Source organism: Nesoenas mayeri (assembly GCF_963082525.1).
Source record: "Nesoenas mayeri genome assembly, chromosome: 15".
NCBI lineage: Eukaryota > Metazoa > Chordata > Aves > Columbiformes > Columbidae > Nesoenas > Nesoenas mayeri.
The window spans coordinates 8,392,374-8,419,028 of record NC_137559.1 but is presented as its reverse complement, the minus strand read 5'-3'; the positions used below and the strand labels follow the sequence as shown (position 1 = coordinate 8,419,028).

Here is a 26,655-nt window from a genome sequence, read left to right as displayed (position 1 = left end):
AAGAGGACTCTGCATACCAGAGGAACCTTGATCTTTTTGGAAATCTGTGTTCACAGCAAGGAGTCGCTATTTTTCAGCTTTACTTGGCCTCAGTTACCACCATTGTTTTGTCTTCCATTTCTGTTCCTGGAGTTCTCCATGTTAACAGGTTGTCCTGTCAGGCTCAAGGCTCAGCCTAACACTATCTCGATGTTCACCCCACTTATTCCCCTGGCATTTCCAGATGGCACAAACCTGACTTTCAAGGACATCTCTGCTGCTAGTGAAGGCTCCAGTGCTATTGCTGTGTACAGCACCAGCTTGATTCCTGGAGACACAAAGGCAACATCAGAGAACCTGGTGGATGCCTTGGTTTACACATGTGAGCCCAGCACAGCTGGAGGACACTTGGACTTCCTTGGACCATCTTATGCTGTGCCCTGCAAGGATGACAGGTGAGGTCGCTTCTCTGGGAAAATGTCTTTGGGTTCTCTGCACCCAGAGCCTCTACCTGGCATGTCGCTGAACTTGCTGCCTTGTCCTGCGCCCTGCATGGCTGAATACATTCACCAGCACTGTGATGAAAAACAGAGAGGTGGGTAGCACATTGCAATGGAAAACATTTCCCCACCCTCGGTGTAGGGAATTGAACTTTGTTCCTCCAGTGCTCACTTAACTTGCTTCCCTCAAGGGATGTGTATGGCATCCCATGAAGGAATGCAGCCTTTACAGATAGCAGCTGCATATGCTTCTTTGCCAAATTTTATCTTAAAAAAAAAAAAAACCAACAAAAAAAAAACCAACAAAAAAACCCCACAATAACAACAACAACAATCTCTGTGAGCAGCAGAGCAAAATAAAACCCAACATCCCTTTCACTCCTAGATGGACTCAAAACCAAATAGGGCTGGGACTTTCTCTTGGTGGGAACACTAACAGACTTCCTCCTATCCACATGATCACCTCTTTTAATTCAATCTGTGCTCCTTAAGTCCTCTGCTCCACTGTTCCACCTGGTATGTGACAGGAGGTTCAGCGTCCATATCCTCCCCTACAAGCACACATGCACAGCATGCAGACCCACACCTGCAGTTTTCCTGTGGGATACTGAGATCACCGGCTTCTGTCTGGCTGAAACATTGTGCTGAAGCCTCACCGGAGTGGTTGTTCATAACGCCAGGGCAGTGGCTTGTTGGGAGAGCTCACATGAGTTGACTCCAGGCAGCCTCTGTCAGTCGAGCCCTGAACAACCACGTCCAGAAAAGCTGGTTCCTGACACCATGACCAAGTCTGTAAGCCCTGGTGTGGGAAGGGAGGCAGTAGGTTAGTGAAATGCAGGGGCAGGTATTGTGTAGCTTGGAAAACTCCTTATCCTGGAGGACAAACTCTTAATTTTGGGAGGCTGGCTGTAGTGAGGCAGCAATCTTACTCCTACAGAAGCCAGTCACACCGAATAGGTTTGCTCTGGCCAAGCCCAGGTCCTCTCCAACTGGAGGGGTTGGCTGAATCCATCTCTGTGATGGTTCTTTTAAAGTTCATTTCAGTTCTAGCTCCAGCAAACTCTCCATCATCCCCAGCAACATCGGGAACTGGGGCCTGGGAGGGATTTGTGGTTGGAGGAGGGAGGAAAGGTGTGTGACGTGTTGGTGAGCTCTGACTCCTCTTCTGGGAACAGGCCCGTGTCCCTGAGCCGCTGTGCCAGCAGCAATGCCAGTGCAGAGCTGCAGTTTGCCGTCTCGGACCCTACACCTGGCCTGCAGAACAGCTGTCCCCGGGACACCTTCGCGGTGGATCTCCACCTCTGCCTCCTGACACCCAGTGAGTGGATCTGGGTATCCCCACTGGGGTGGGGTGGGAGGGCTGGGCCGGGCGGGACAGGGGCTGACCCTAGCTTCTCATGGGATGGGAGGGGGATGCTCGCGGGGACCCTGCTGCCTCCCAGTTGTGAAAGGGCATGTGCTGGGGGAGAGCTGGTACAGACGCCCATGTGTTGATGGGATGGTGGACACACCCCCAGCCAAAGGGCAGCCTCACTCACAGCTCCAGCGTGTGCTTGTATGAAGGTGGCCACGTACTTCATTTGAGATGTCTCTGCTCAGGCAGGGCCCAGCCCTGCTCGTAGGATTTCTTTCTGCAGCCTTAATTTGCAGCAATGGCAGGAAGGCCCCCCAAGGTCTCTTGTGATGGTGGGGGCATGGTCAGGGAAGCTGCCAGCAAACCCTCCCGTTGGAGCCCATCCGCAGGATGAAGCTGTGTGGCTCAGTCCTTATACCAGAACCAGCAAGCAGTATAGTGGGGTCTCCAGCCTCTGCAAAGGCCATGCTTGGATCAGCTTGGGGCAGTCAGGACCTCAGTAAAATGAAATGGAGATTCCTCCTTCAGCGTTCTGAGAGGGGCAGGCAGTGGACCTCTCCCTCCTCTCCCAGCGTGGGAGACCACTCTGTACTGGCCTGTGTGGTAGGACATATTGGGGCATGTCTCTTCCTCACTCCCCTGGGAGGCTGGCGAAGGAGTGAAGCTGGTGTATGTGGTCATCGAAGGCCAGAAGTGAAGACTGATCCTGCAGGAGCAGGGCAGGGGAGGGTGGGATGCAGGCTCTGGAGGAGCTTTGCTCCTGACCTCAGGTGTGAAGCCATGTGTTTTGAAAGGGGCACACAGCTGGGACCTTAGTAACAGCCCTGAGCTGCACCAGAAAACCATGTCTCCTTTTCTCCTAGACTGTTCCATGTGGACCCAGCAGCACAGGAGGATGCTGGAAAGCTTGGGAAGGGTCTTGGTGAGCTCCCTAGAGGAGAAGTGCTCCTGCGGCGTCTCTGAGCTCTACCTGCAAGGTTGGTGCCCCGCTCTGCTCTCCCGGTTTGAGATGCCCTCCTCCCTCACCCATCCACAGCTGCTCATCACCAGGATGGTCCCTTCTCAAGCCAAGTTTGCAGACTTACACTTGAATGAGGGGAACTGGAGGAGCGGTGATGCGTACCTGGGATTTCAGCGAAGAGAGCAGGAGAGAGCCTGACACAAGCTGCTTACTAGAGGAAGGGCAAGCTAGAGGGACCGTGAGGAATGGGAGTCTCTGATGCGGTGAGATGTCCTGCCAGACAAGCTGAATATCCTAAGCTCACAAGGCAAAAAACCATTTGCACTCCAGAGGACTCTGGTTCTCAACTCGATCAGACTCCTTCAGTGTCCTTTATTTATTCAAAGTACCAAAGAGTCACTTCTGGAAGTCTTAGAGACCTACAGCTTTTGAGGGATGGGAAGAAATGTTTCCTGGTTTTTGGCTAGTTTTATAAGGAAATGAAAGCTTCACAGCCATGCTTTGTCTCCCTCACCTAAACACCTTTTTAGCCCTTTGAACTATTTCAGACAACTCTCACCAACAGGTAGAGATCATGAAGTTACAAAGTGTAGGACAAAGTATTCTGCTGGGTTGGGAGGACAACTCCAAGTCCTTTTTGTCACTGAAAGAAAGGCTGAGCACATGCTAACCTGCGATGCAGCACGGCAGTGTGATTTCAGAGAGGTGGGGAGAAGATGGTGAAGATTATGGGAGCAGGAGGCTGTTACTGGAGCAGGGCATGAAGTCATAGGAGCAAAGTGTTCCCGAATAGCCAGAGGGTTTCCAACCACTCAAGACTGTCTCTTGTTTCTCTGCAGAGCTAAACCTGACCTGCGTGGGCTCCCTGGTGAAGGTCTGGGGCCAGGTGTGGGCTCGGCAGCCAGAGCAGCAGCAGTCCATTGAGACCTGGCTCCAGGGCTTCCTGGCCAGCCCCCACCCTTTCTCCGTGGATGGGAGAGTGCTGAAAACCAGTCCTGAGTGCATCACCCCCAAAAATGCACCATCCGTGTTGCACAGCGATGGTGAGTAGGAAGTGAAGCTAAGCGCGGTGATCTGCTTCCAGCACAAGCGAGTGGGGCCGGGGCCAGGGTCAGGCCACATCTCCATGTGAGAGGGACAATGCAAGGCAAGCTACCAGCGATCTCCGGTGATGCTTCCCAAACACAGCTGCCTTCTAGAAACTGGTGGGTCAGTATGAGAGAAGTAATGACGGTCGTTTCCTCCAGTGTGATGGTGCAGTCAGCCCTATCGCACCAATACCACTGGAAGTTTGGGTGTCTACATCATCTCCTGAGACTGAGCGTCACCAGGGAGCCCCTTGCCAGAGCTGGGATGGCGTGGGGGGCGCAGCTTGGGGGGTGGAAGTGTGGCTCTCCAGGTCAGGGGGCCAGGACAGCCCAATCTGTTGGTTCCCAGAGAGGCTGTGGGTGCCCCATCACTGGGAGTGTTCAAGGTCAGGTTGGGGTGGGCTCTGAGCAACCTGATCTGGTGAAATATGTCCCTGCCCATGGCAGGGGGTTGGACTAGATGATCTTTAAAGGTCCCTTCCAACCCATTCTGTGACTCTGATTCGGTGACACCCTGCGCTGGGGAAGGTCATGGTTATAATGTTCTGTTTTTACCCTTGCACCCTCAGCTTCCTTCCAGGGCTGGGAAATAGCCTTGTTTGTCATGGGATCTCTCCTGCTCATCTCTCTGATGGTCAGCCTGGCATTTTACTTCACCAAAAGGTGAGAAACCACCTTCCCATCTGCCTTGCACCTCTCACCCTCTCCTTCCCCAGTGCTTCCTCTCTAATTGCTGTGCAGGGACACCCTGTCCTTCACTTGGGTGAACCACCTACATTCAGATGCTGCATCTGAATGCTCCAATATGTTGCTCCTAATTTTTGCAGAAAAGCCCCTTTGATGGGGCAGACTGCAGGTTCCACAGGAGGTTAAGAGAACAACCAATAAAACCACAGGTAATGCCAGGCATGTCAGTGGGCGCAGTGTACAGGCCATCAGTCTTACAATGTGCTGTGCTGAGAGAGCAGAAAGCTGAAGGCTCATGGCACACAAGGGGCACTGAGAGATGACGCTTTGGCCACAGGGAAGAGCTTTTCCTTAGAGCAGGGTGGAAGCAATGGACAGTTTAGGATTAACTTTATGGGAAACAGCTTCCACACTATAACATGGCATGATTTTAAATAATTACTTGACATTTCCTAACTTTACCACCAGACAAACAGCAGCTTAACAGCCAGGCTGTGTGTTTGTCTGAATTAAATACTACTGTGGATGGGTTATCTAACCAGCCCAGGGGATTTATTTCCATGATTTTTTGCTGATCTTCTTTCATCATTGCATAGGAGGCTGGTGTGCAAGTGTTGGAAATGAGGAAAGTTCTTAAAATACGTTTGGGGAACAGAAAACTCAATATGCCTTTTTTTTTTTTTTTTTGAAAAAAAAAAAGGAGTTTAAAAAATAGCAGAAGTCAGGTTTAGGGAATCTCTTTCAGAAACCAGCATGGTTTTAAGTTGGTGTACATGTGCCAGGTGGTGGCAGGTGTTCTGCTCCAATTTTTCCCAAAAATGTTAACAGACACCTTAGTAAACTCTGTGCCTGTTGAAGGCTGGCCATCCAGCCTCTTCATTTTAAGTGCGAAGATAAGGTGCAGATTAGCTGCCTCGTGCAAAAGAGCAAGGAGACTGGATCTTGCATTTTTCTTTGTCTGTTGCTTTTCAGATATCCCCGAAATTACACCAACATCGAAATGAATGACCGCGGGGAGATGGCAGCAGACTTCTAGTGCTCCTGGGCACAGCTGCAGCAACAGGGTCTGACAGCACTGGGGCCAGGCACTTGTCTCTGGGGTTGGGGCAGACTGGTTGTCCAGCTGCCCTGTCTGCTGGGGTTGCTGCAAGGACCTGCAAAATTCGCAGGTGTATATACACATATATATGTGTGTGTGTGTGTATGTACAGCTCTGTATGTATACAAATACCTGAATTATTTTTACACTTCTGAATCATGACTTCAGACAAAAGGAGTTTAAAGAAACAGGCTGGGGACGACTTCTAGGCAAAGTTTGTGCTAAGTGTGGTGACCAGAAAGAAGGAAGCCTGCGTGGCTGATGCAGAGGAATGACATACTCTGTATCCTCTCAACATTCACTGCTGGGTGACGAACCGAGGCAAATGCCAGGCCTCCAGTAGCATCCTCATGTGCAGAGCGGTGGTCTCACTTCATGGGTTTGAGCACCCTGTGTGGCTCCGCACATAGTGGCAGCATCCAAAAGAGATCTGGCCTGCTCCCTGGTGGGTGAGGGTTAGATAAAATGAAGACAGAGACGCCACACTGTTTCTGAACCATGGTGTATATAGATTTTTACCCAACAAGGCTCTGCGGAGGGAGGGCACGAAGCATTTCTGTAACTGATCACCACAGCACTGACCCTTGTGAGAGGAAGCCTCGCGTTTTCTTTGAGACTCACCTCCCTGCTGTGTCTTTCTTAGTTGCATCATCTACTTGCAGGCAACCCACCTGCACTGCTGAACTCTGGGCACCAGCCAGCTTCAGCGCCAGCCAGGATGGGCAGCACAGCAGGAGTAAGGTCTCAGCTTTCCATTGCCCTTTCTCTTGTGCCAGGCAGCCCCTTTCAGTCAACAGGGCTGAAAACATGAGGCACCAGTGACCTTCTCTGCTGGGTGTCCCACATAATCCTTAGGCAGCTGGCACAGCTGCTGCAAGTTGGTGGTTCTTCATGGCTTCATCCTGCCATGAGTGCAGCGCTGCTAGATCACGCTGGCGTTGTGTGAGGTCAGATGAGCTCCATCTTGAACTGGCTGAAGTTGGGCACAGTGGGAGAGGGCTCAACCATACCACTGAAGGGGACACAGGGCTGGTTGGCCGGCACCGTGCCATGGCTCACGGTGGAGCTGAGCTGCTGCAGCGTCATCAGCATCTCCTGCTGCAGCCGCTGCTGCTGCTCCTGCTGGCGCTCCAGGCAGCATTGCCTCTGCAGCACCGCGTGCAGGGCCTGGCTCAGCTTCTGGATCTCCGTCTGTACAGCATCCAACTTTTCAGCAATGGCGTGGGAACTGGGAGCAGGGGGATGCACTGGTCCACCCCAAGCAAGGTTTTGATTTCCAGGAATCGTGGGATTCAGCAGGGCAGTCTGAGTACTGGCATCTTTGACCTGGAGTAGTGGGAGGCAGGAGAGAAGCGAAGGTAAAATGTTATCAGCTGCTCCTTTAATGGCGATTAGCAAGAGAAGGATTTCTTCTGCACTTAGCTATAAGGTAGGAGAGAAAGCCACCTCCTTGTTGTGCACCTCTAGAACTCACTGCACCCTGGGGTGCACTTCATCCCCACCCAGCCCCTGTGCTGCTGCTCCGCAGGAGCTCCATATTGCCCTGCATGCTGTCGGTACGTGCTTAGCTGCCTGGTGGTGGGTGCTGCTGCATGTCAGCCAGGCTGCCTGTGCTGGTCAGCCTGTGTTTGCTCTCTGCAGGGACAGAAATAGCGTATCCTGGATTTTTCTTTCCACCCCTTCCGTTTCTGGGGGTCTTGTCCAACCATGCCACCTAGCACCCTACCTTTTCCTGCAGGAGGACAGCCCTGTCCACGATCTTCTTCTTCACCATCGGGGCTGGGTTCCTGGCGGGGGGTGTGACCAGCTGCCCTCGGCTGGGCAGGGGTTGCAGGGGCATGGCTGGACCCCCCAGAGCCGAGGGTGTGCCTGTGAAGCCATCATTGCCTGCAAGGGACAGCGAGAGTAATACCTCAAAAGGAGGCCCAGCACTGCTAGGGGGTGGCCATGGTGGTGAACCCCCCAAGGGGAGCCAGCCCTTACCGTTCCTGGAGGGCAGTCCCACAGGCAGGGCCTCCCCAAGCTGCCCACCGTCCTTGCAGAGCGAGGTCACGCTAACAATCTGGATGCCCTCCTTGGTGTCTTGGCTGCTGGCGGGGTCCCCACTGGGCATTGCTGGGGGTCGGGCCCATGGGGGCTCAGGTGGCTCAGCTTCACGCCCCTGCTGCAGGGGCCAGGGCTGGTCCCCATCCCAGCCAGCTGCCATAGACCCTGGCTCCACACTCTTCCTCTTGAGGAAGAGGTACACAGCTTGCGGCGTCACCCGGATATCGTCCAGCTCCAGCACCTTCTTGATCTTGCGGAAGCTCAGCCCAGCCCTGCGCAGCTCCACAATCCTCCTCTTGGCATGGTCATCCAGCCGACCCATCGCTCCCGGCACCGTCCCGTGCTGGCACCTACATGCCCGGAGTGCAGCTGCTCCCAGGCAGCACAGAGCCCCACAACGGTGCTCAGGCTCTGCTAGTGCTCTGCTACCAGGCTGCTGGAACCAGCCGTGGAGCCCCTCAGCACCATCCCACCTGCCAGCAGTGACCTGGTTCCCAGCCACAGAGGAGGAAGGAGGCAGCTCTTCCCACCAGAGCAACTCAGGACAGCCTGAAACCCCTCCCTCACTCACACAGAGACCCCTCGGAACAGGGGATCCAGCCCAGTCCCTGGGTCTGCCGAGGGTGCAGAGGATGGTAACGGGCTCGGCCCTGCCCAGTGTCCCAAACTGGACATGGATTCCTGCCTGCCAGCAGCACAGTGAGGAATCGGGAGCAGTCAGAATCCTGAGCAGCAGCTCAGTGTCCCAGGGAGCTCAGTGTGAGTCCCGGCAAGGCTGGCAGGTCCTTACTGGAGCCTCGTGTCTCCTTGATGGTCTAGAAGGTTATGTTGAGCGGAACCAGGGATGCCCATGTTGACAGCTACTGCATGGAAACTGTTGGTGCTGCAGAACCTGCCTCTTGGGTCTGGAGATGATGCTGTCCTGTACCTTTGGGAGAAGCAAAGGCAACCATTTGTACAGCAGTTTCAAATAAGGTAAAACTACAAACATAATGCTTGTACCTCCTGTGCTTCCCTTTTCTCCCCATGCCCACAGCTTTGGCTGGTGCTGTCAGCTAAGGGACGGTGGCTCAGGACGTGTTCACACTCACTGCGTACGCATGGGTGGGTGTAGCAGGCACTGCGCTGCTGGTACGGTCCCTGCACGTGTGTCTGCTTTGGGTCGCACCCAAGAGAAAAGCAGCGTGGCGGGACCAGCCCCTTTCCTCGCTGCAGGCATCATGGTGGGGCCAGGTCAGGAGGGACAGTGCTTGGAGCCATGTGTATATGCACATATATACTTATACCTATATGTGGATATACCTATATATCTGTATACATACACATGTATGTGTGTACACAACTATGGTGGAGGTTTTTTCCAACTTCTAATCAGCTTCCTTCACTGCAGGTGTTTCTTGGATGCCCAGTACTGCAACTGCTGCCTAAAGGACATACTTTTCAGTTTCACATCACCAAAATAAATAGCTTCCAATAATTCCCATGAGACAGCAAAACACTTTTTGGATTAGTAATGTATAATGGAAGCTATCTCAAGTGGTGGCTGCCAAGCAGATGTGATGTAGGAGCCTTTTCCAAACCACGCTTCCTCAGGCACATGTGGATCTTAAAAAGGAGGATAACTTGTTTTGTTGGCCAAGGAGGCATAGAGACTGTTGTACATCAGCCACAGAAAGCCACAGGCAGAAATAGAGCCACTTAATTCGACACAGGAGTTGTCTGCATTTTACTTATTCCATGGCAAAAGAGAGAGACGTTAACTCAACAGATGTAGGTTGTACTTTGATCCAGATCTGTTTACATCTAAAGGCCTCCCCACGCCCTGCTACATGTATTAGGGACTTTGTAGATAAGAGCTGGGGGAGTGGATATAGAAAAACAGACATCGCCAGCTACAGACACTGCAATTGCAGAGCAAAATGAGAAGGTCAGAAATACCCAGCTTTCTCCATGCCAAGGGGAGACACTACAAGGAAGCCATCACCTTGAGCTGCCTGTGGCTGCAGGTACGAGAGGACCAGGGCCCTGTGGCCAGCAGCACCTCAACAAGGTCCTCTTGCTCACCATTCTCTTTTCCTCCAGTTCCCAGCCCTCCTCCAATCCCCAGTGTCCCTTTGGGAAGCCGGAGCAGCTGCAAGCAGCTGGGGAGGGACACTGATCCAGCCTCACTGGTTTTATTGCTTTCCCACAGCATTCTAAATAGCCACTACCAATAGCTGGCAAGACGAGTCCTTTTTCATTCTGGCTCAGATGGGAAAAAAAATATTAAAAACATCCTCCAGAAGCACAAGGAGGACAGTGCTGGTTTACACTTAATTCAGCTATGAAAAAGAGCTTCTTGCAGCCAAGAGAGCAAGAAGCATTTCAAGTAGAGTGAAGGCAATGATGCTGTGGAAGGGGCTAGTCTGCTGGGAGAACACCAAATTACTTCTTGCCCTGCTTTGAACACAGCTGTGCTGGACGGGCAAAAGGAGCTGGTGTGGCAATGCTCCCCTGGGTTTCCTCTGTGTTCTGTTTCAGAGCCTGCCCAGCACAGCTTTGAGGTGACGTGGTTCGTTCTTAGCTCTTCACCTCGATAGCAGTTCCACTGCTGTACAGACTGGAAATCCTTAGCCCCATGGAGACAGGTAATTGGAAAGAACTGGCAATGTGGTTTAATGGTACTGTGTTTGGAGGAAGATTAACAATATGAGATGTCCTGTGCTGAAATGTTGCCAAAGCAGGAAGATCTATGCCAGGGAAGAATGGTCATTTCTCCCAGGCTGCAATTTTACCCAGTGTCACTGTTTTGCAGGATTTGTCAAGCCTCATGGAAGCAATAACATTATCTAACAACATGGACTGCTACCAGCCATCTGGACTGCTGTATCCCATGATACAGAGCGTCTTTCACATGCCTGAAGAGGAAACAAATAAATCACTGCAAATTGTGATGCGATATTTGTTCTTTATGGTGGAACCAGGACATTTGAGGAAGGCTAATAAGTAGGTATATTCCTACAGCTTTAGAGCATGCTCTGTGTCACAGGAAAACAGAGGAATATTGTGGCACAGTTTTTAGGCTAAGAGCCCTGAAATACAAATGTGTGCAATAGGCACGTTCTGGTGCAGACAGTCCTGAACTCTTGAGCTTGTCCATGGCTGGTGTGCACCTCAAGAATCAGCCTCAGACCTCGAGAGAGGGCAGGCCAGATGTTCAGAGACTGTTGCTGAAAACTTAATTCATCTCAAAGTGTTTCAGCTAAACTGCTAAATTCACCTGCTTCCGCAGATTAGAGAGGAACCCCAACAATGTCCTTTTTCTGCTGTTCCAGTTCTACAGAGCTACTTGACAGTGCAGCCACTGGAAACTCAGGTTAATCTCAGCTCTCTGTGGAGATAACTAAGGCTGTTACTACACATTAGGATGAAAAGTTTCCAAGATCTTAGAAGACAGATCTCCTATCCTGCCGTTCCTCTAAAGAAGCTACACAGCCCATGTTCTCTGAAGCCAGACACACATCTAACCTCTCTCTAACACAGGAGGGGCAGGAATCAGAGGACAGAAAAACACAGAAGCAAGATCCAAAAGCAGCATTCATGGAGCTCTGTTCTTTCCTGTTCTGCTCATCTTTGGCATGTTGGCTGAAGGAGCTTTGTGACTGCTGCCTTAAATCCACCACCCAGCAGTCTATCAGCACATGGATGATGTCTAAAGAGGGTCTGCACCTCTGCTGTGAAGTTGCTGGGCAGGTGTCTGAGTTCGAGAAGCAGCCCGAGGACAGTGTTTCAGATCAGGCACACCACTCCCCACTCCGACACTGAATCTCAGCGCAGCACCAGACCTCTGCATCCCCGCTTGAGCGTGTCCCTGGTCTGCATGCCGAGCAGCACCCACCAAGCGTGGGATGGCTGTGGGCCACAGGACCTCACCAACCCCAGCCTCCTGCCACCCCTCCCTGCTTCTCACACCCCCTCAAACTACCACTGCGAGAAGTTTCCTTCCCCATCACGCTCCCAGCACCAAACCAGCTTAATGCAGAGAAGCAAACAGGCAGAGCATCCACGTACAGGGACTAAAGACGACTGCCAGGATCCTCCTAGGCGACGGCACCAACTTGCTGCCACTGCTGCATCCTCCAGTGGCCGTGGCCAGCCAGGGTCCCAGCACAGTCCAGCTTTGCAGCAGCCAACTTTTTGGGAGGCTGCTGTTTGAGAAGCTCCTGCCCTCTTTGTTTGTTTGGGGCAGAGCCAGCAAAGGCTGCTGGGAAGGTGGCCCAGGAGGAGACTTCTGTGCTGGGAAGGAGGAGCCCTCCTCTTAACTCTTTCGGGGCAGCCTTGCTCCAGGATGGTGAGGAGCAGCATCACCTTCGCCGTCTCAGGGTGCAGACCTGCTGTCCATCCCGTTCCAGACCACAGCTCAGTCGTGGCTGATGGTCCCAGTGTCAGAGGAGGCAGCAGCGCTGTCCTTAGAGGTCCCACCCAGACCTGGAAGCACCAGCTCCCTGCGCAGGACTGCAGCGGCGATGGGGCTGCCCAGCGCCAGGCTGAGCTGCTGGCACAGAGCAGAAAGTCATGGTGGTGCCATTTGCTCTGAAGCAGACGCATGCTCTGACCTGTTCCCACCTCTGCTTGTGCCGTCAAATGACATGTACAGAGGTCTCTTCTTGCTCAGGCTCGGCCTTAAGGCTTAGTCCTGCCGCCTGCCAGCAGTCACTGAGATCAGCCCCCCGGCACGCTGGGGCTGCCCTGCTGCTCTCAGCTCTGCTGGAGCTGCTTCAGCGACACAACTGGCAGGAAAATTCTTCTTTTTTTTTCTTTTTTCACAGTAGTAATATTTTTCTGCTGGTTCAGCAAACTCACCTGATCACCCTCAGAGATAGGAGGGACATGAGAATAACGGTGTGCATGGGTTTGGGATCATTATAGCTTTGCTACAGCTGAGAGAGAAGAAACTTCTAATCATGGAAAGTCAAGAGTTGAAGCCCTGGCTGCTATTATTATTGTTACTATTACTATTGTTACTACTACCGTGAAGCCAGCCCGGCTGTCCCGCTCCCGCCCTGTCCCTTTAAACCCGCCCGGACACGCCTACCCCTCTCCCCGCCCACTTCCCCTCCCTCGGCATGTGACGCCATCAGTGCGCGCCGCGCTGCGCCCCTTCCCGCCCGCGCTGCGTCGATCGCGCGCGACGGGGCCGGAGCGGCGGCTGTGGCGGGCGCCGAGGATGTGAGTGGGGCCGGGGCGAGGGCTGCGGCCGCGGGGGATCGGCGTCCATCCGGCCCGGCCGCGGCGCGGAGCGGCCCCGCCGCCGCGCGGGGGTGTCGAGGGGAGAGCGCCGGAGCCGCTGAGGAGGAGGAGATGGCGGGGCAAGGGTCAGGGATGGGGCCGCGGCACTGCGGCCTACCGCGCCTGGGGGCGGGGAGGGAGGGAGGCCGGGCCGGGGAGGGGCCGGGCGGGGCCGCGCCGGGGCCTGGAGGGGAACCCTGGACCGAGGGTCTCGGCGCTTCCCGCGGACAGGGCGGCGGGAAGAGCGCTGTGCGGGCCCGGGGGCGGGCGGGCCGGCGGCGCCGGGCCTGGCGGAGGCGGCGCGGGCCCCGGGGTGCGGGCTCTGCTCTGATCCGACTCTGTGCTTGGTCTGTGCTCTTCTCTCCCTGTTCCTCAGCCCGCGCCTTGGCTTCGCTGGTAGTATGGCAACACGTACGGTGCGCTCAGCAGCGACAAGCTCTCGGTCCGCCCAGAGCCCTAACGTACCCCATGGCCTGCGAACCGGGACGCGGAGCTGCCCCCGCGCTCCTCTGGCCCTGCTCGCCGCACTTAGCTTGGGCGAGCGGCCGTAACTCTGCGAAGAACGGCAGAGCATTCAGCCCTCTCCTCGCACGAGGAAATGATTCCCCATTTTGCAGATGAGGATCTGAAGCAAACTGCCGTTAAAGGACTTGCCTGTAGTTGTGCAGGAAGTCTGAGGGAGAGCTGAGTTTGCTTCCTTTGATGCAGAATTGCAGCTCTCAAAGGGTGCAAATCAGCTCCTTAAAGCAGAGAGGTGTGTGTGTGAAATGAATGTTTTGGCTGTGTAGATTGCTCTTAGACTTTCTGGTTTGGGGTGGGTGCTGCGAAAAGATTGACTTGTTAGGGATTGAGAGTTTTCTTGATTGTAGGAAAGAAGCATATCGGTTAGAAATGCTTTGTTATACACCCTTGTGTGAAGACCATAATTTTATTCTTTCCACATCTTCCGGTGAATGTCTGAACTCATACAGTTGAAAGTGCCCACAGGCTGCGTCTCTAGGCTGAGGTTTCCAACCGAAGTAAGCTATGCAAGTGGCATTCTTGAGAAAGATATAGATATTTTGACGGAGAGAAAACACTGGTTAATTTGGAGGCTACTTAAATGCTGCTTGTGCCATTGTACAGAAGCTTGGCGAATATGTGAATATCTTGTAGCTAACTGGTATAGTAAGTGCCTGTCCTGATGAGTGGTGCTGGAGTGGTACCTGTTAAACTGAAGTATGCCCTGCTACTCCAGCAGCAGGCTGGATAACAACAAAGCATGTGCTGGTCTTAATCTGTGCTCTCTCTGGTCCCATCTTCCAGTGGGGTAAAACCAAAGCCAGCTATCAGACGATAACAGACAGTCATGCACGGCTGAGCTGATAGCATCATCACTGTGATAGTCCACAGATGCAGGAGAAGTTGGTGTTTAGGAAGAGATAACACAAACCTGACTATGGTGTATTTAGGAGAAGGAAGGTGAGAAAGGAAAATGTCAAGTTTTTTGGTCTTGTGAGTCCAGAAATTGTCCTGTTCTTCCAAACTAGTCAGCTGGTCTCATGCAGTGGCTTTCAAGTTTTGAACTGCAGCCCCCTCACAGTTGACACTAGAAGCGTGGAGCTGGTTAGAAATCCATACAGCTGAATGATATACACAGGTTTGCTTTTCTTAGTGACCTTGCAGCACCTACAGACCAGTCCATAGACTGCTTGCTTACCACCACTGGTGTTGGAAAAGACATTTCCTCTCCCAGCAAACCCTGCTAATGTCACATTTGTGTTATGGGTTTCCTGTTTTCCATGCAAAAAGCATGGGTGTTTCTTGGCTTCTGGGTCTGCAGAGAGCTGGGTTGGCGAATGTTCATTTGTGTTGCTTTTTGGAGTTGTTGTATTAGGGAAGACCGTGAAGCTGAAAATCAGGTATTTGAGTTCAGCTGTTCAGAAGTAATCTCTTTCCGAATGTAAATTTCATTTCAATTTAGTCAATAAAATAATTGCTTACCAGAATCTGACACCAGAAGCACAGAAGCAACAAGACTCTTGGATGCACTGAGCTAGAGAGGTGGATTTTTTTTTTTCTCATTAACTAATATTGCCCTGTGATGAATGTGGAGTTAGAGATGTTTCCAACATCATGCAGAACTGTGAATATTCAATGCCACTTCACATAAGCTGGTGGTTCAGACATGGTTGTACCCACTTCATTTCCTGAATGTTTCATTCGTAGAGAGATGATGGGTGTTACAGCAAATCAAATCTGCCTCACTCTTGTAGTAGTTATTGAAACACATGTTGGAAGCAGCTTTGTAATGCGGATGTTAATCCATGTGGAGTAGTCAAAATGCAACAGTGTGTTTAGACATTGCAGAATATGTGATGGATGCAGCCCTCTCATGGGCAACATCTGGAGTTCAGCTAATGGCCAGTATTTCAGTGTTAAATTTATCTCCTTTTGGATCTAGAGTAAAGAGGGAACTAATTTGGGCTAGATGAGGTCAGAATCCAGTTTAGACTTTCTGCTAAGAAGTTAAAGTAGAATCTGCTGTTGCAGCAGTGCAGCAAACTGGGCCCTTTAATCTGGTCTTTTCAAGACTGACAGAGCTTTGAAAGCAGCTTGTCAAGGCTGAAAGCAACCATAATTCAGTGTGGAGTTTTGTTCTCAGCAACCCTTTCTTCCTGACAAATAGATGTTCTGTAGCACAAATTGGAGAAAACCAGTGCTTGCTCCTCTGGAGACAAGGCTTGTCAGGAGGCATGAGCTGCATGGGCATCTTGCAGAGAAAATGGATGTCTGCTGTCTGCTTGGATAACTAAGATCTTTTGTACTTCTGTGAATGTCAAAATGATGCTTTAAACACAGACGCAGACTTTTACATGAGGCACATGGTGCCAGTGCAGGCTGGCATCGAGGTTGGCTGTGTGCAGCCATCTAACAGTGTGTATGGCTGAATTTCTGTGTACGAGTCATTTGATGCCCAGTTTGCTGCCATTGTTGCAAAGCGAGTTTGTTGTTTTATGCCTGTCTGTTAATTTCTTGTTTCTAAACCCTTTTGTCTTGTCACTAGGCTGTTCTTTGGAGTTTATTGCACTCGATTAGGTATCGGTTCTGAGAATCGAGGAGTTAGAAGTGAGATTTGAGATAAGTGAGGCCCATTCGGTGCTGCTTTGGACGCCTCCGAAGGGGAAATGGAGTTATCAGGATTGAAAAAGAAGAGTTTGCTAGGACTCAAAGAAAATAATAAAAAATCCAGCACTAGGTAATCATTCTGTCCAAATTTTCTAGGCTTAACAAACTGGGGGTATTACAGGGTAGTAGGGCTCTCCCAGTGAGGGTGAGGAATTGAAAATGTCCCTGTTTCTGCGTGAATTTCTCTATGTGAGAATTTATGTATGCTATAGCTGTCTTCTTCAAAACTGCTCTGTAATGTAAAATACTTTCCTTTTCCTAAAAAGTCCAAACTTGCCTAGTGCTTTAACTCTGCAATTATGGTGATCTTGAGTTACATTTGAAATTCCATGTTTTGTGTTGCTGTTCTGTTCTTTGTTGGGGTGTGGGTTTTCTGTTGTGTGTGTTTTTCTCTATTAAACAATGTCTCATGCAATTTGTTCTTGAAGGGCTCCCTCACCAACCAAGCGCAAGGATAGATCTGAAGAGAAATCAAAGGACCGGTCCAAGGACAAAGCATCCACTAAGGAATCGGGTGACAAGGATCGTGGTCGAGATAAGACACGCAAAAGACGCAGTGCTTCCAGTGGGAGCAGCAGTACCAGGTAGTTACTTTTACAGGTAGTAACAAACTACAGTGTTTACAGAAACGACCAGCTTGATTTCTGGTACATTTTGTTCCCCATGTCATGGACTTGTGGAAAGCTTGCACTATGTTAGTCACATGTAAGTTAGACAAAACTGCAGAGTTTATTTTTTTAGGTATGAATTTCCTTTGCCTGTCTAGTTAGATGTGGATCATCAGTTTTCATTGTTCTAGCAGTCGCTCTCTTTGGAATTATTTGAAGTTTTTCAGTCATTCTTTTTCTGGGCACTCCACTCATTTTTATTCCGACCCCCCACATCCTCCCGACAGGTCCCGTTCCAGCTCAACTTCCAGTTCAGGGTCCAGTTCCAGCACTGGTTCTAGCAGTGGCTCCAGCTCCTCTTCTGCTTCAAGCCGCTCTGGGAGCTCCAGCACCTCACGCAGTTCCAGTTCTAGCAGCTCCTCTGGATCTCCAAGTCCCTCTCGACGGAGACATGACAACAGGAGACGCTCCCGCTCCAAGTGAGTTTTGCTTGCCTTCTAGGAATTACCAGATGGCAACTTAATTTCTGTGTGGAACACAAGATCATGGTTGGAGTAGATTTTTTTTTTCTGGGGACCATTTTCTTTTTCCGTAACTTAGAGATCTGAATTTTGTTAGAATGAGTGTGCTCCTTTTGCTTACAATCAAAACACGTGCCCTGTAAAAAATGAGATTGAAAACCTCGTTTTAAAGAGTGGGGTTTTTCTACATACTATATTTTGTAGATTCAGTTTTAGTCAATATTTCCCCAATAGTATAGGCATATATAAGCACTAGATGAGAGTAAAGCTCTTTGGTTCCTGTAAATTACAGCCAAGACTAACAGAAAAAAACAGGGCTGAAAATGGTGTAAATGTATATTCTTATGTATTAAAAACAAAACAAACGAAACCCAAAATGGAGGCAAAGAAAGCATTTTTCTGTAAAGGTAGGAATCAAACTATGTTGATGTCCATGCAATTCTTCCTTTGGATAATTCTGTAGGTAAGTAAGTTGCTGAAGGCTGATAAAATCTACTGAAGTATTATAAACCAGTGTGTTGGGGTTTTTTAGTATATCCTTTGATTTATGGATAAAATTAAGAAGCAGCACAAATATCAACTTTCTGCATACTGAATGTTTTACAGATTAAAATTACATTCCAGGTTAAAAAAAACCCTGAACAAACAAAAATCAGAAAACAAACCAAAACACACAAAACCCCCTACAAATAAATTGTGATATGCAGCTACTTTATTTTATTTTATTTTTTTAACCATGATATTTCTGGACCTCTGTAGTAAACAGAAGATATAGAAACACGAATCATTGGATCCATTAATTTGCCTGGTTATAGTATGCTTTGGGGTTTATGTCCTCATTTTGCCACTTTAATTGTTGAAGCAAAGAATATTTTTTGACACCTGGGAAATTCTTTAGCTGTGTCCAAGAACTCTATAGAAATTTTTGGTAAATTCTGCGTTTGTTACCCCAGTTACAGTAACGTTGAACATTCACAGGAAAAGGCTCTCATTCCAGAAAGTTCTAAAGCAAAAGCAGACAAGGCAAATGCAAATCCTGAGGTGTTTCTAAGTGGAACACCCCACCACCACCACACCAACATGCCCTAACCTATAACTTCTTCAGAAAAAAGATGTCCTCCCAAGAAAAATGTTACTTTTTCATTATGTGGTACTGACTGGCTTCTTGGTTTCGTCTTGTGTGCTCCCTGCAAACTGTAAACGTTTTCTGTTGTCAAAATGAGGTCCAAGCCACCCAAGAGAGATGAAAAGGAGCGGAAGAGGCGGAGCCCGTCACCCAGACCTACAAAAGTACATGTTGGAAGGCTCACTAGAAACGTGACCAAGGTAAGGGCCTGCTCCCCTGCAATATCAAACTTGTGTATCTTCAGTGAGGACATGTCAGTGGCTCTTTTAAAGTTCTCAAAACTTGTGTTTTGCTAGAGTGCTGCCAAGGTATTGCTGTTTGAAATTTGTGCTTTGTGTCCAAATTGATTAGTCAGGAAAATTTTGGTATGGTTTTACTGTCAAATGCAGTGCAGGCTTTTGAGACTGTATAGTGCTTTAGAGGTCTGTCTGCTTTGTCAGTATTCCAGACCTGGTGTCCCGCCTTACTAGGACTAGGCTGGGACAATACCTGAAATGACCTTGGAGGGAGTAAGGATATCTGGAGGTTCTTGATAAAGGATCTGAAGAGAGTTGGACTGGCTTGAGTTATCTTTGCTAGAATGTAGTTTAAAGGTCTTCAGAGGTAAAAGGTTTAGGGTGCTGAAAAAAAGTTTTTAAAAATATATTAACAGTTGTACCTTAAGGGTTTTTAGCTGAGGGTATAAGGTCCCTTTTCAGCTCTCCAAGAGGATTTTCACACTAGTGTTTTTGTAGCCTTGCAGCATGCATGCAGCAGTAATGCAGCTAGAACTGAAGGTTTGGAACAATCTAAGGAGGAACTGAATAGACAACAAAGCAGTGGTAATCCGTTCCACATCTGGCCAAGGAAATATGTCTCTTCCTGATGGTGACACTGATTTAAAGCTACTCTAGTGCTGTGGATTTACTGCTCTGTGCCAGCCAGGCCTGGTCAGTAAGTGTCCATGTCCTTAAGACTTACTCTTTCTCTGCAGGATCATATCATGGAAATTTTTTCCACTTACGGAAAGATTAAAATGATTGACATGCCAGTTGACAGGCTAAATCCACACCTCTCTAAAGGTTATGCTTATGTGGAGTTTGAGAACCCAGATGATGCTGAGAAAGCCCTGAAACACATGGATGGAGGTAGGTATCAAATGCTGCAAGGAGGCTGGATGCTTTTAAAAATCTTTGAAGCAGATGAGTTTGGTTTAAAAGTGAGTTAGAGGTGATGAGGAAGCCTTTGGGGAACTGGTCAGCAATAGTGTCTGTTTTCAGCCAAACTGACTTTGGCTTTTGTGTGGTTCAGGTCCAAAACATCACAGAACTATTAAAAATCATGTGTTTTTCAAAGCAAACTAATACAATTCTTTAAATTTCTATGAAAATCTTTCCTGGTTAACATCTTAATTGCACTTTGATGGGATATTAGATTAAAGAAGTTTTGTATGTGTGTGGACTTTGTCAAAATAGTCCCTGAGCGGGTGGTGTAAATAGGACTGTAAGCTGCTTCATGCTTAAATTCATTGTGACAAAGCTCTGAGTTGCAGTAACATGACGTGTAGATGTTAGTGTTGGAAAATACTTACTTCTTCCTGTTTCTGTGATATCCTAAAAAGGCCAGATTGATGGTCAGGAGATCACTGCCACAGCTGTGCTGGCACCACGACCTCGGCCACCTCCCAGACGCTTTAGCCCACCCAGGAGGATGCTGCCGCCACCGCCCATGTGGCGCAGGTCACCCCCTCGTATGAGGAGAAGGTGAGAGCTGTGACAATTTGTATTTCCTTCTCAGTGTACTAACATGTTAGCACTGAAAGACTCGGCATGGGGACAATTTATTCCTGTTCGACTTGACTCTTCCCTCCAAATGACAGTAACGCCTTTTGGGCATCAGTTGAGCTTGGATTGTGCTTCTTAACTCCTTAGCACCAGGGCGACCGGCTCTGGTCTACACCCTGGATGGCATCTGTGGGAAGTGCCAGATGCTTTCGAGCCTGATCCCTGGAGTCCCTTCCACATAAACGCTTTGAGGTGAAGTGGGAATGGACTTCTGGCTGGCACAATGCTTTGCGCAGCCTGCTCCAGCCGCTTGCTTTTTTGAAGCCCTTGCACCTCCCTCCCTTACTTGTGTGAATGGGCACACGATCAAAAAGCTGTCCTGTATCAGGTGAGCAGAGTACACTGAACCCAAGATGTGACCTGACAGGCACGTGCCTGTTGTGTGACTTGGGGCTGCCTGAACGTGCTCAGATAATCTTTTGGAGTCTTCCTCGTCATCTAGATGGGCTCCTCTGTCTTGGAAATCTGCTTAGACTCTTGTCACTAGTAAAAAGTGGCTCGTGTTTGAACCACTTGATTGCTGAACAGCGTATGAACTCCAGGTTTAAAAATGAGAACTAGGTAACATGACAAAAGATCCACTGGCTGTTGGTCCTTCTTTAAACATGCTTTTCATTGAGGTCTGGCAAATGCTACATTTGGCAGTTCCCTCCCTGTTGTTTGTTTTCTTCCCTAGTCTAACTTCTACTGTCCCTTTCAGGCTCTGTTAATATTCTCTGCCTGGAACTTCAGTGTCATACTGGAGGCTGTACAGATTGATTGTAGTACTGAAGAGCTTGAAGCTTAACGATTTCTTTAGAGTTAGACTTCCTCTAAGAAATGTCCCTGTGGTTTGAAAGGGTTTATATAAATCCTTTCCCTGAATATTGCTGTATTTCAGGAGTCGAAGCTGACCTTTCAGGTGAAGGAGGGTGTGATGTAGAATGAACTCAAGCTTGTTTTGCTTGAGGAAGAAGACAAGATTCTTGTCTGTTCTTGGGATATTTGTCATTCTTTCAACTTTGTGTTGCTCTTGTCTCCTAATGCAAGCTTTCTCCTCCGTCAGGTCTCGGTCTCCGAGGCGCAGATCCCCTGTTCGCCGGCGGTCAAGATCCAGATCTCCTGGACGAAGGCGCCATCGCAGCCGCTCCAGCTCAAACTCCTCACGATAAAGCAAAAAGACTGGACAGCTTTTTATTTTTTAACTTAAATCCCATCAGACTAAATATTGTACCTTTTTTCATAATGGGTCTGGGTGAGGAGGAGTGAGAGAGAGAATCCTGGCAGTGAAGGCAACCTAAGAGGAGAGAGCAACATTTCCTGGCCAGTAGATAGTCTTTGCTGTGGGGCTTCAAGTTTCCTGGCATTGAATTGAAATTATTTAAAAATGGCTTTGATTTTAGAGGCTGCAAAAACATCTTTTCCAGTTAAATAGAAGGACAGATGTTACAGCCTCTCTTTCTCCCGTTAGCAGGCTGCCACTTGGTGATTTCTAAACGCTTAGCACGCTGTACAGATGAGCATGTAAATCTTGAGCTATTTCAGAAACCCTGTATTGTAAGACAGGGAGACATTTAACTTGATCTTTAGGTGCCAGCACAGGTTTTTTCATAGCAGCTGAAGTCCAGATCTGCCAGCGACTTAAATACCGAGTTGTCGCTTTATTGCAATTCCCGAACAGATAATCACTTTCTGCAGCGTAAGCTCTTTCTGCAGATTAAGCTCTTCTGTAATGCATATACCAGGCGATCACCACAGAAACAATGTTCCAGCGCAGTGAATGTGATACTTTAGAAAAGAAGCTGGAAATCTTAACAACTGGTTTGTAGCTGCCCCTGTAAATGATTTCTTTCACCTTTTCTTAATCGGTTTTGGTAAAAACTTCCTACACAACCTCCCATTGAAATGCTGTAAGTGCTTCTGCTTTTGAAATCTCAAATTAGCGACTGAGCATCACCCCCCTGGAAACTGCAAGGCACAGAGGGAGACTCCAGACCGTGATGCTGGCTGGAGTAACTGGGGTTCACATAGGGAAAGGCAAAGAATTTACCACCTGTTGTACAGTCAATACTATAAAGATTTTTTTTGTTTTGTTTTGTATAACTTTGTAGCCTTTTGGGCCATGTTGTGTTTGTACTTGTGTAGGATGAGCGACTATTGAATAAAGCAGTAGGGTTGAGAATAACTGGCTGCCTCGCTCCCTTGCTCTGCGCAGAAGCGGTGAGGGGGCAGCTGCCTTTTCTGGGCACTTTTACAGTAAAACCAGCACTGCCCCATCCCACGGCAGGGGCGGCAGAGCCAGAGCCGCCAGGGGACTCACCCTGTGGCACAGAACGACGTGTTAATACTGTTTTGATTTAGCAGCAATTTAGGATTTATTAAGGTAGGTCACAAGTTCCATATATTATTTCTAATAACGCTCAATCAACAGCTGGTTAGCAAAATGATTTAAAGCAATTCAATGGATTTGTTGTGATTATAACAGTGACTTAATTGCAGATTCGATGCTGTCAAGGGTTACACTCTACTTACAAAAGAGGGGTTAAATCACATATAGACACACACAGGTATATGATTAAAAGCCTACATACAGATCTGTAAACACACAAGTACTTGTGTGCATTAGTTCATGAATATTTGAATGGATCTGCACACACTAACCTTATAGCTTTGTGCATATGTATGTACCTATGGCCAGAATTTTCCTCTCGAGTTAAATAAATTACTCGCTTTACTGCATTTGCATTTCTCAGGGCGCAATTTGTTGAGACTCGAGAAATCTGTCCTTGCCCACAGTTACGTGATGTTTGTTTGTTGTAGTATGTCCGAAGGATGTTCCAGCACAGGGGAGATGCTGTGATCCAGGAGAGCTCGGGGTCCTCACTCTGGGATCACTGCAGGGTCATGAGATCCTTGACTTCAGTCAGTACATTTTCACTCTGGCCATACTTAGGATGAGGTAATTTCAGGTGCTTTCTACCACTTATCTGTGCTTAGAACTCTTTAGATTGTGCAGTTTGTACCATCCTGCTCTGGCGATGTTCCAGGTACCAAGGAGTGGTGGGTGCACCGGGCTGTCAGCGGTGACTGGTGGCTGCAAAGAGGATCTTTTCCCACGTGGCAGGAGTGTTGGGAGCACGGAAGGAGTGCCCCAGTGCTTCATCTCACTGCACTTGCATAACGGGAGTTGTTTCTGCCCGACACGCCCCGTTTTCCGGGTGCTCAAGTGGCCCCGGGGTGGTTTGTAACCCCCACACCCCGCCGAGGGCACCTGTCTCTTTAAGACTGGCGTGGGCGGTGCTTTTCTAGAACGTCACGCCTGTAGGCGCTGCTGATTGGCTGCTGCCGCGGGCGGGCGGAAGCGGGTCGGGCCTCGCGCCCCTCAGCGCCATGGCGGCGGCGGCGGCGGGGCTGGAGCCAGCGCTGCGGGAGGCCGTGGCGGCGCTGGAGTGGGGCGCGGCGGGGGCCGCGGAGGCGCTGGGCGCGCTGCGGGCCGCCCTGGCGGCGGCGGGGGGCTCGGCCGCCCTCGGCGAGAGGGAGCGGACGCTCTTCGGCGCCCTCCTGCGCAGCCTGGCCCGGGCGCCCCGCGCGGCGCGGCCCGAGGGCGAGTGGCAGCGCTGCTTCCTGGAGGGGCCGCCCGGCCTCGGGCTCTGCGTGTTGCTGGAAGCCCTCACGTCCCCGGGGTCAGTGCGGCCGGGCTCCGGGGCTGCTCCCCGGCGGGAGGAGGGCGGGGGCGGGGCGGGTGTCACCCGGCGCGGCGGCCCGAGAGCTGACAGGGGCGCGTTCTCCTCAGAGCTCGTCCGGGAGCGCGGGGCGGCCGTGCCCTGCGGGGGGGCGGGGTCAGGGGGAGCCCCGCGCTGCCCCCGCGGTTCCGCAGCGCGCACGCAGCGCACACGCAGCGCACACGCAGCGCGCACACACACACGCAGCGCATACACAGCGCATACACAGCGCACGCACACACAGCGCACACGCAGTGCGCACACACGGCGCACACACAGCACGCACACAGCGCCGGGGCCCCCACAGAGGTCGCGAGTCTCTTCAGGTGCACCTGTTGAATATCCGGAACTTTTTGAGCTGAGCAAACTGTAGAGATACAAATAAATTAAAATTGCTTTGATTCTGGTTAAAATTCCATGTGATTGAGCAGCGGTGTTATAGTGATGAGAGCTCAACAGAAGAAATAGCGTGCACATCTCTTTTCAGCAGTGAAAAGGGGCAGGGGCTTATTGCAGTTACTCTCTTCCAGTCCCAGCTTTCACCCGAGCGAGGCTGCCGAGGTGCTGGAGCAGTTCCTGCAGGAGGGGCGGCTCTCGGCGCTGCTGTGGGACGCGTGCCAGCAGCAGGCACAGGCTGGCTCGCCCGAGCTGCAGGAGGCCCTGCTCAACAAGGTCGTGTGTTTGCCTGATCACGTGAGCAACAAACTCCAGGGGAAAAACCCACCAGTGTTCTTCCCGCAGAACTACTTTCCTCTCTTGGGTGGTGCGATCATCCAGGTGCTGCAGAAGATCTCTGATTCTCTCAGAGGTAAGAGTGCAGGACTGTGCTATTGAGACAGCTCTTCTGACAAAGTGATTTATGTGTGGACCGCCTTGGCTGGTGCTTAAAATACAGAAAATGGGCATTACAGAGCCTCACGTTCAGTCTTCATGCTGAAGTTTGTTGTGCTTAAAAGCACAGAATACCAGGAATGAGAAAGATGCCTGAAGCATTTTAGTAGCATTGAGAAAAGGAGGCTGAGGGGAGACCTCACTCCTTACAACTACCTGAAAGGAGGTTGTAATATGGAGGCTGTTGGTCTCTTCTCCCAAGTAACAAGTGATAGGACAAGAGGAAATGGCCTCAAGTTGCACAAGGGGAGGTTTAGATTGGATATTCGGAGAAAATTCTTCATGGAAGGGGTTGTCAGGCATTGGAACGGGCTGCCCACGGAAGTGGTGGAGTCACCATCTTCGGAGGGGTTTAAAAGGCGTTTAGACAAGGTTCTTACGGACATGGTTTAGTGCTGGGGTTAGGTTAGGTTATAGTTGGATTTGATCCTGATGGTGTCTTCCAACTGAAATGGTTCTATGATTTTGAAATCCCACTGGAAGCTGTTAAATAGCATCTTCTGTTCGCAGAGCTGAATTGTGGTCACTTAGTCTGTGCTGAAGTAATTGTATGGAAGATTTAAATGGTACTGAATGAACCAGTGGCTTTATTACCATTGTATTAAAGTGGGACTGAACTACTTCAGTCTCTTGACTCTCATCATTGTGTATAAATAATGCTGGGTGCTGCTTTGTGCCTGAAGACATGTGGTGGAGGGAAGAAGAGATGGTGTTGGAAGAGAAAAAGTTAATCTGTGTTTTCAGGCTTTGGTACTTATGGAAGTGTATGCTGCTCCTTCTGAAGGTTGTTTGGAGGATGCTGGTGATGCTCTTGTTAAGCTTGTGTCTGTTTTCTCCCAGGTGGCTTGGATTGCTCAATCTCTTTTGTTTCTCATGTCCTCGGGAAGGTGTGTGTTCATGGGAGACAAAGTGAGTGTTTTACAGTACCATTTTGGGGCCAGGGAAAGTTGGGTTTACTGTATTAGTATGGAAGGATGACTGTGATGATGATGATCAACAGAGGGAGTGGGAGACTGATGAGTTAATACTTTGGGGGTTTTGTGAGCTGCTCGCTGCTTTCTGAGGCTACTCAACTACGTATCCAACAGATACCAATGCTTTTCTGTCAGCTCGTGTGAATGTGAGCTGTTCTCTCAAAAACTGATGAGGTTATTAGCCTGCTCATCCTGCCATTTGGGGCATATCTATTAAATATTTTTCTAGTGCTTTTCATCCAGTGGCCTGAAAGTGCCTTGTAAATACCAGTATAAATCACTGCCCTTGAGTAATAACCCTCTCATGTGAGGCACCTTCAGTCTGGCTTCACTTAGAACCTTGAAGCCACTGAATTCACAAGTAGTTACAGGGCTGGGGAAGGAGAGATTTTCTATCTGTTTACTGTGATGAGGAATACTTGCAAGTTCCTTAGTTCTTACCACAGGAACAACTAAGAACTGCAAGCTGTACATCATATTTCTTCATCTTGTAAGGATCTTGAAATTTGCAGGCTGACCTTGAGTACGATTGCACTAGTTCTGATGTATTTACCTGTTTTCAACTTCAGAAGAAATTCTGGGTGTTTTGGTACCCCGCCTGATGGGTCTCACCAAGTCAGACTGTATCTGGCAAAGAATATGCTGGCGACTGGTTGAATGTGTGCCAGACCGCTGGATGGAAGCCGTGGTCCTTGGCTTTGTGCAGAGAACCCCTGGGTAAGAGCTCTGCTTTCCTCCCTCCTCCAGAGGAAAGGCTGGAGGTTTTTCACAAGTACTTGCAGAGTTGGTTTCTGATGTGTGCCTGTGTGCGTAGGCAGTTGCTTACAGTGCCGTTTCCTGAGAGGCTCTAGGGACGGAGTA

At 49.8% G+C, this 26,655-nt stretch overlaps 3 protein-coding genes across 7 annotated transcripts in view; 2 read left to right on the top strand and 1 right to left on the bottom strand.

Moving 5' to 3' along the window:
- Window positions 1-6,215: 6,215 nt before the first annotated feature.
- Window positions 6,216-11,911, bottom strand: LOC308046291 (uncharacterized protein). The gene is made up of 4 exons (XM_080354021.1): window positions 11,765-11,911; window positions 7,652-8,642; window positions 7,395-7,555; window positions 6,216-6,994 (listed from the first exon to the last, which is right to left on the bottom strand). Exons 2-4 carry the CDS (start codon window positions 8,034-8,036, stop codon window positions 6,617-6,619), a joined length of 924 nt encoding a protein of 307 aa, XP_080210147.1. The 5' UTR covers window positions 8,037-8,642; window positions 11,765-11,911; the 3' UTR covers window positions 6,216-6,616.
- A 978-nt stretch (window positions 11,912-12,889) lies between these two features.
- On the top strand, window positions 12,890-22,924 carry RNPS1 (RNA binding protein with serine rich domain 1). Of its 3 annotated transcripts, none has more exons than XM_080353622.1 (7): window positions 12,890-12,922; window positions 16,579-16,734; window positions 17,046-17,237; window positions 18,503-18,605; window positions 19,379-19,532; window positions 20,006-20,147; window positions 21,274-22,924. In XM_080353622.1, coding segments are annotated over exons 1-7 (855 nt in total). In that variant the 5' UTR covers window positions 12,890-12,920; the 3' UTR covers window positions 21,380-22,924. The 3 variants fall into 3 exon arrangements, with proteins under 3 accessions (XP_080209748.1, XP_080209747.1, XP_080209746.1); XM_080353621.1 differs by lacking the exon at window positions 12,890-12,922 and adding an exon at window positions 12,931-13,068; XM_080353620.1 differs by lacking the exon at window positions 12,890-12,922 and adding an exon at window positions 16,029-16,220.
- The window catches only part of TELO2 (telomere maintenance 2), an 18,988-nt gene continuing 14,896 nt past the window's right edge, over window positions 22,564-26,655 (top strand). For 2 of the 3 annotated variants that reach the window (XM_080353618.1, XM_080353617.1), the window contains exons 1-4: window positions 23,582-23,890; window positions 24,460-24,737; window positions 25,661-25,729; window positions 26,364-26,511. In XM_080353618.1, coding sequence (XP_080209744.1) covers window positions 23,598-23,890; window positions 24,460-24,737; window positions 25,661-25,729; window positions 26,364-26,511 — 788 coding nt within the window. In that variant the 5' untranslated portion in view covers window positions 23,582-23,597. Of the gene's footprint in view, window positions 22,591-23,027; window positions 23,167-23,581; window positions 23,891-24,459; window positions 24,738-25,660; window positions 25,730-26,363; window positions 26,512-26,655 lie in introns of those variants that run through there. The other variant, XM_080353619.1, reaches the window with a different exon arrangement.

Excerpts from the sequence above, each read along its gene's own strand:
- LOC308046291 (XM_080354021.1), bottom strand. The coding sequence starts at position 8,036 with ATGGGTCGGCTGGATGACCATGCCAAGAGGAGGATTGTGGAGCTGCGC. Across the intron at positions 7,556-7,651 it reads GGGACTGCCCTCCAGGAACG|GCAATGATGGCTTCACAGGC; the intron begins GTAAGGGCTGGC and ends TGTCCCTTGCAG. Across the intron at positions 6,995-7,394 it reads CTGTCCTCCTGCAGGAAAAG|GTCAAAGATGCCAGTACTCA; the intron begins GTAGGGTGCTAG and ends CCACTACTCCAG.
- RNPS1 (XM_080353620.1), top strand. The coding sequence starts at position 16,150 with ATGGAGTTATCAGGATTGAAAAAGAAGAGTTTGCTAGGACTCAAAGAA. Across the intron at positions 16,735-17,045 it reads AGTGGGAGCAGCAGTACCAG|GTCCCGTTCCAGCTCAACTT; the intron begins GTAGTTACTTTT and ends TCCTCCCGACAG. Across the intron at positions 19,533-20,005 it reads CCTGAAACACATGGATGGAG|GCCAGATTGATGGTCAGGAG; the intron begins GTAGGTATCAAA and ends TATCCTAAAAAG.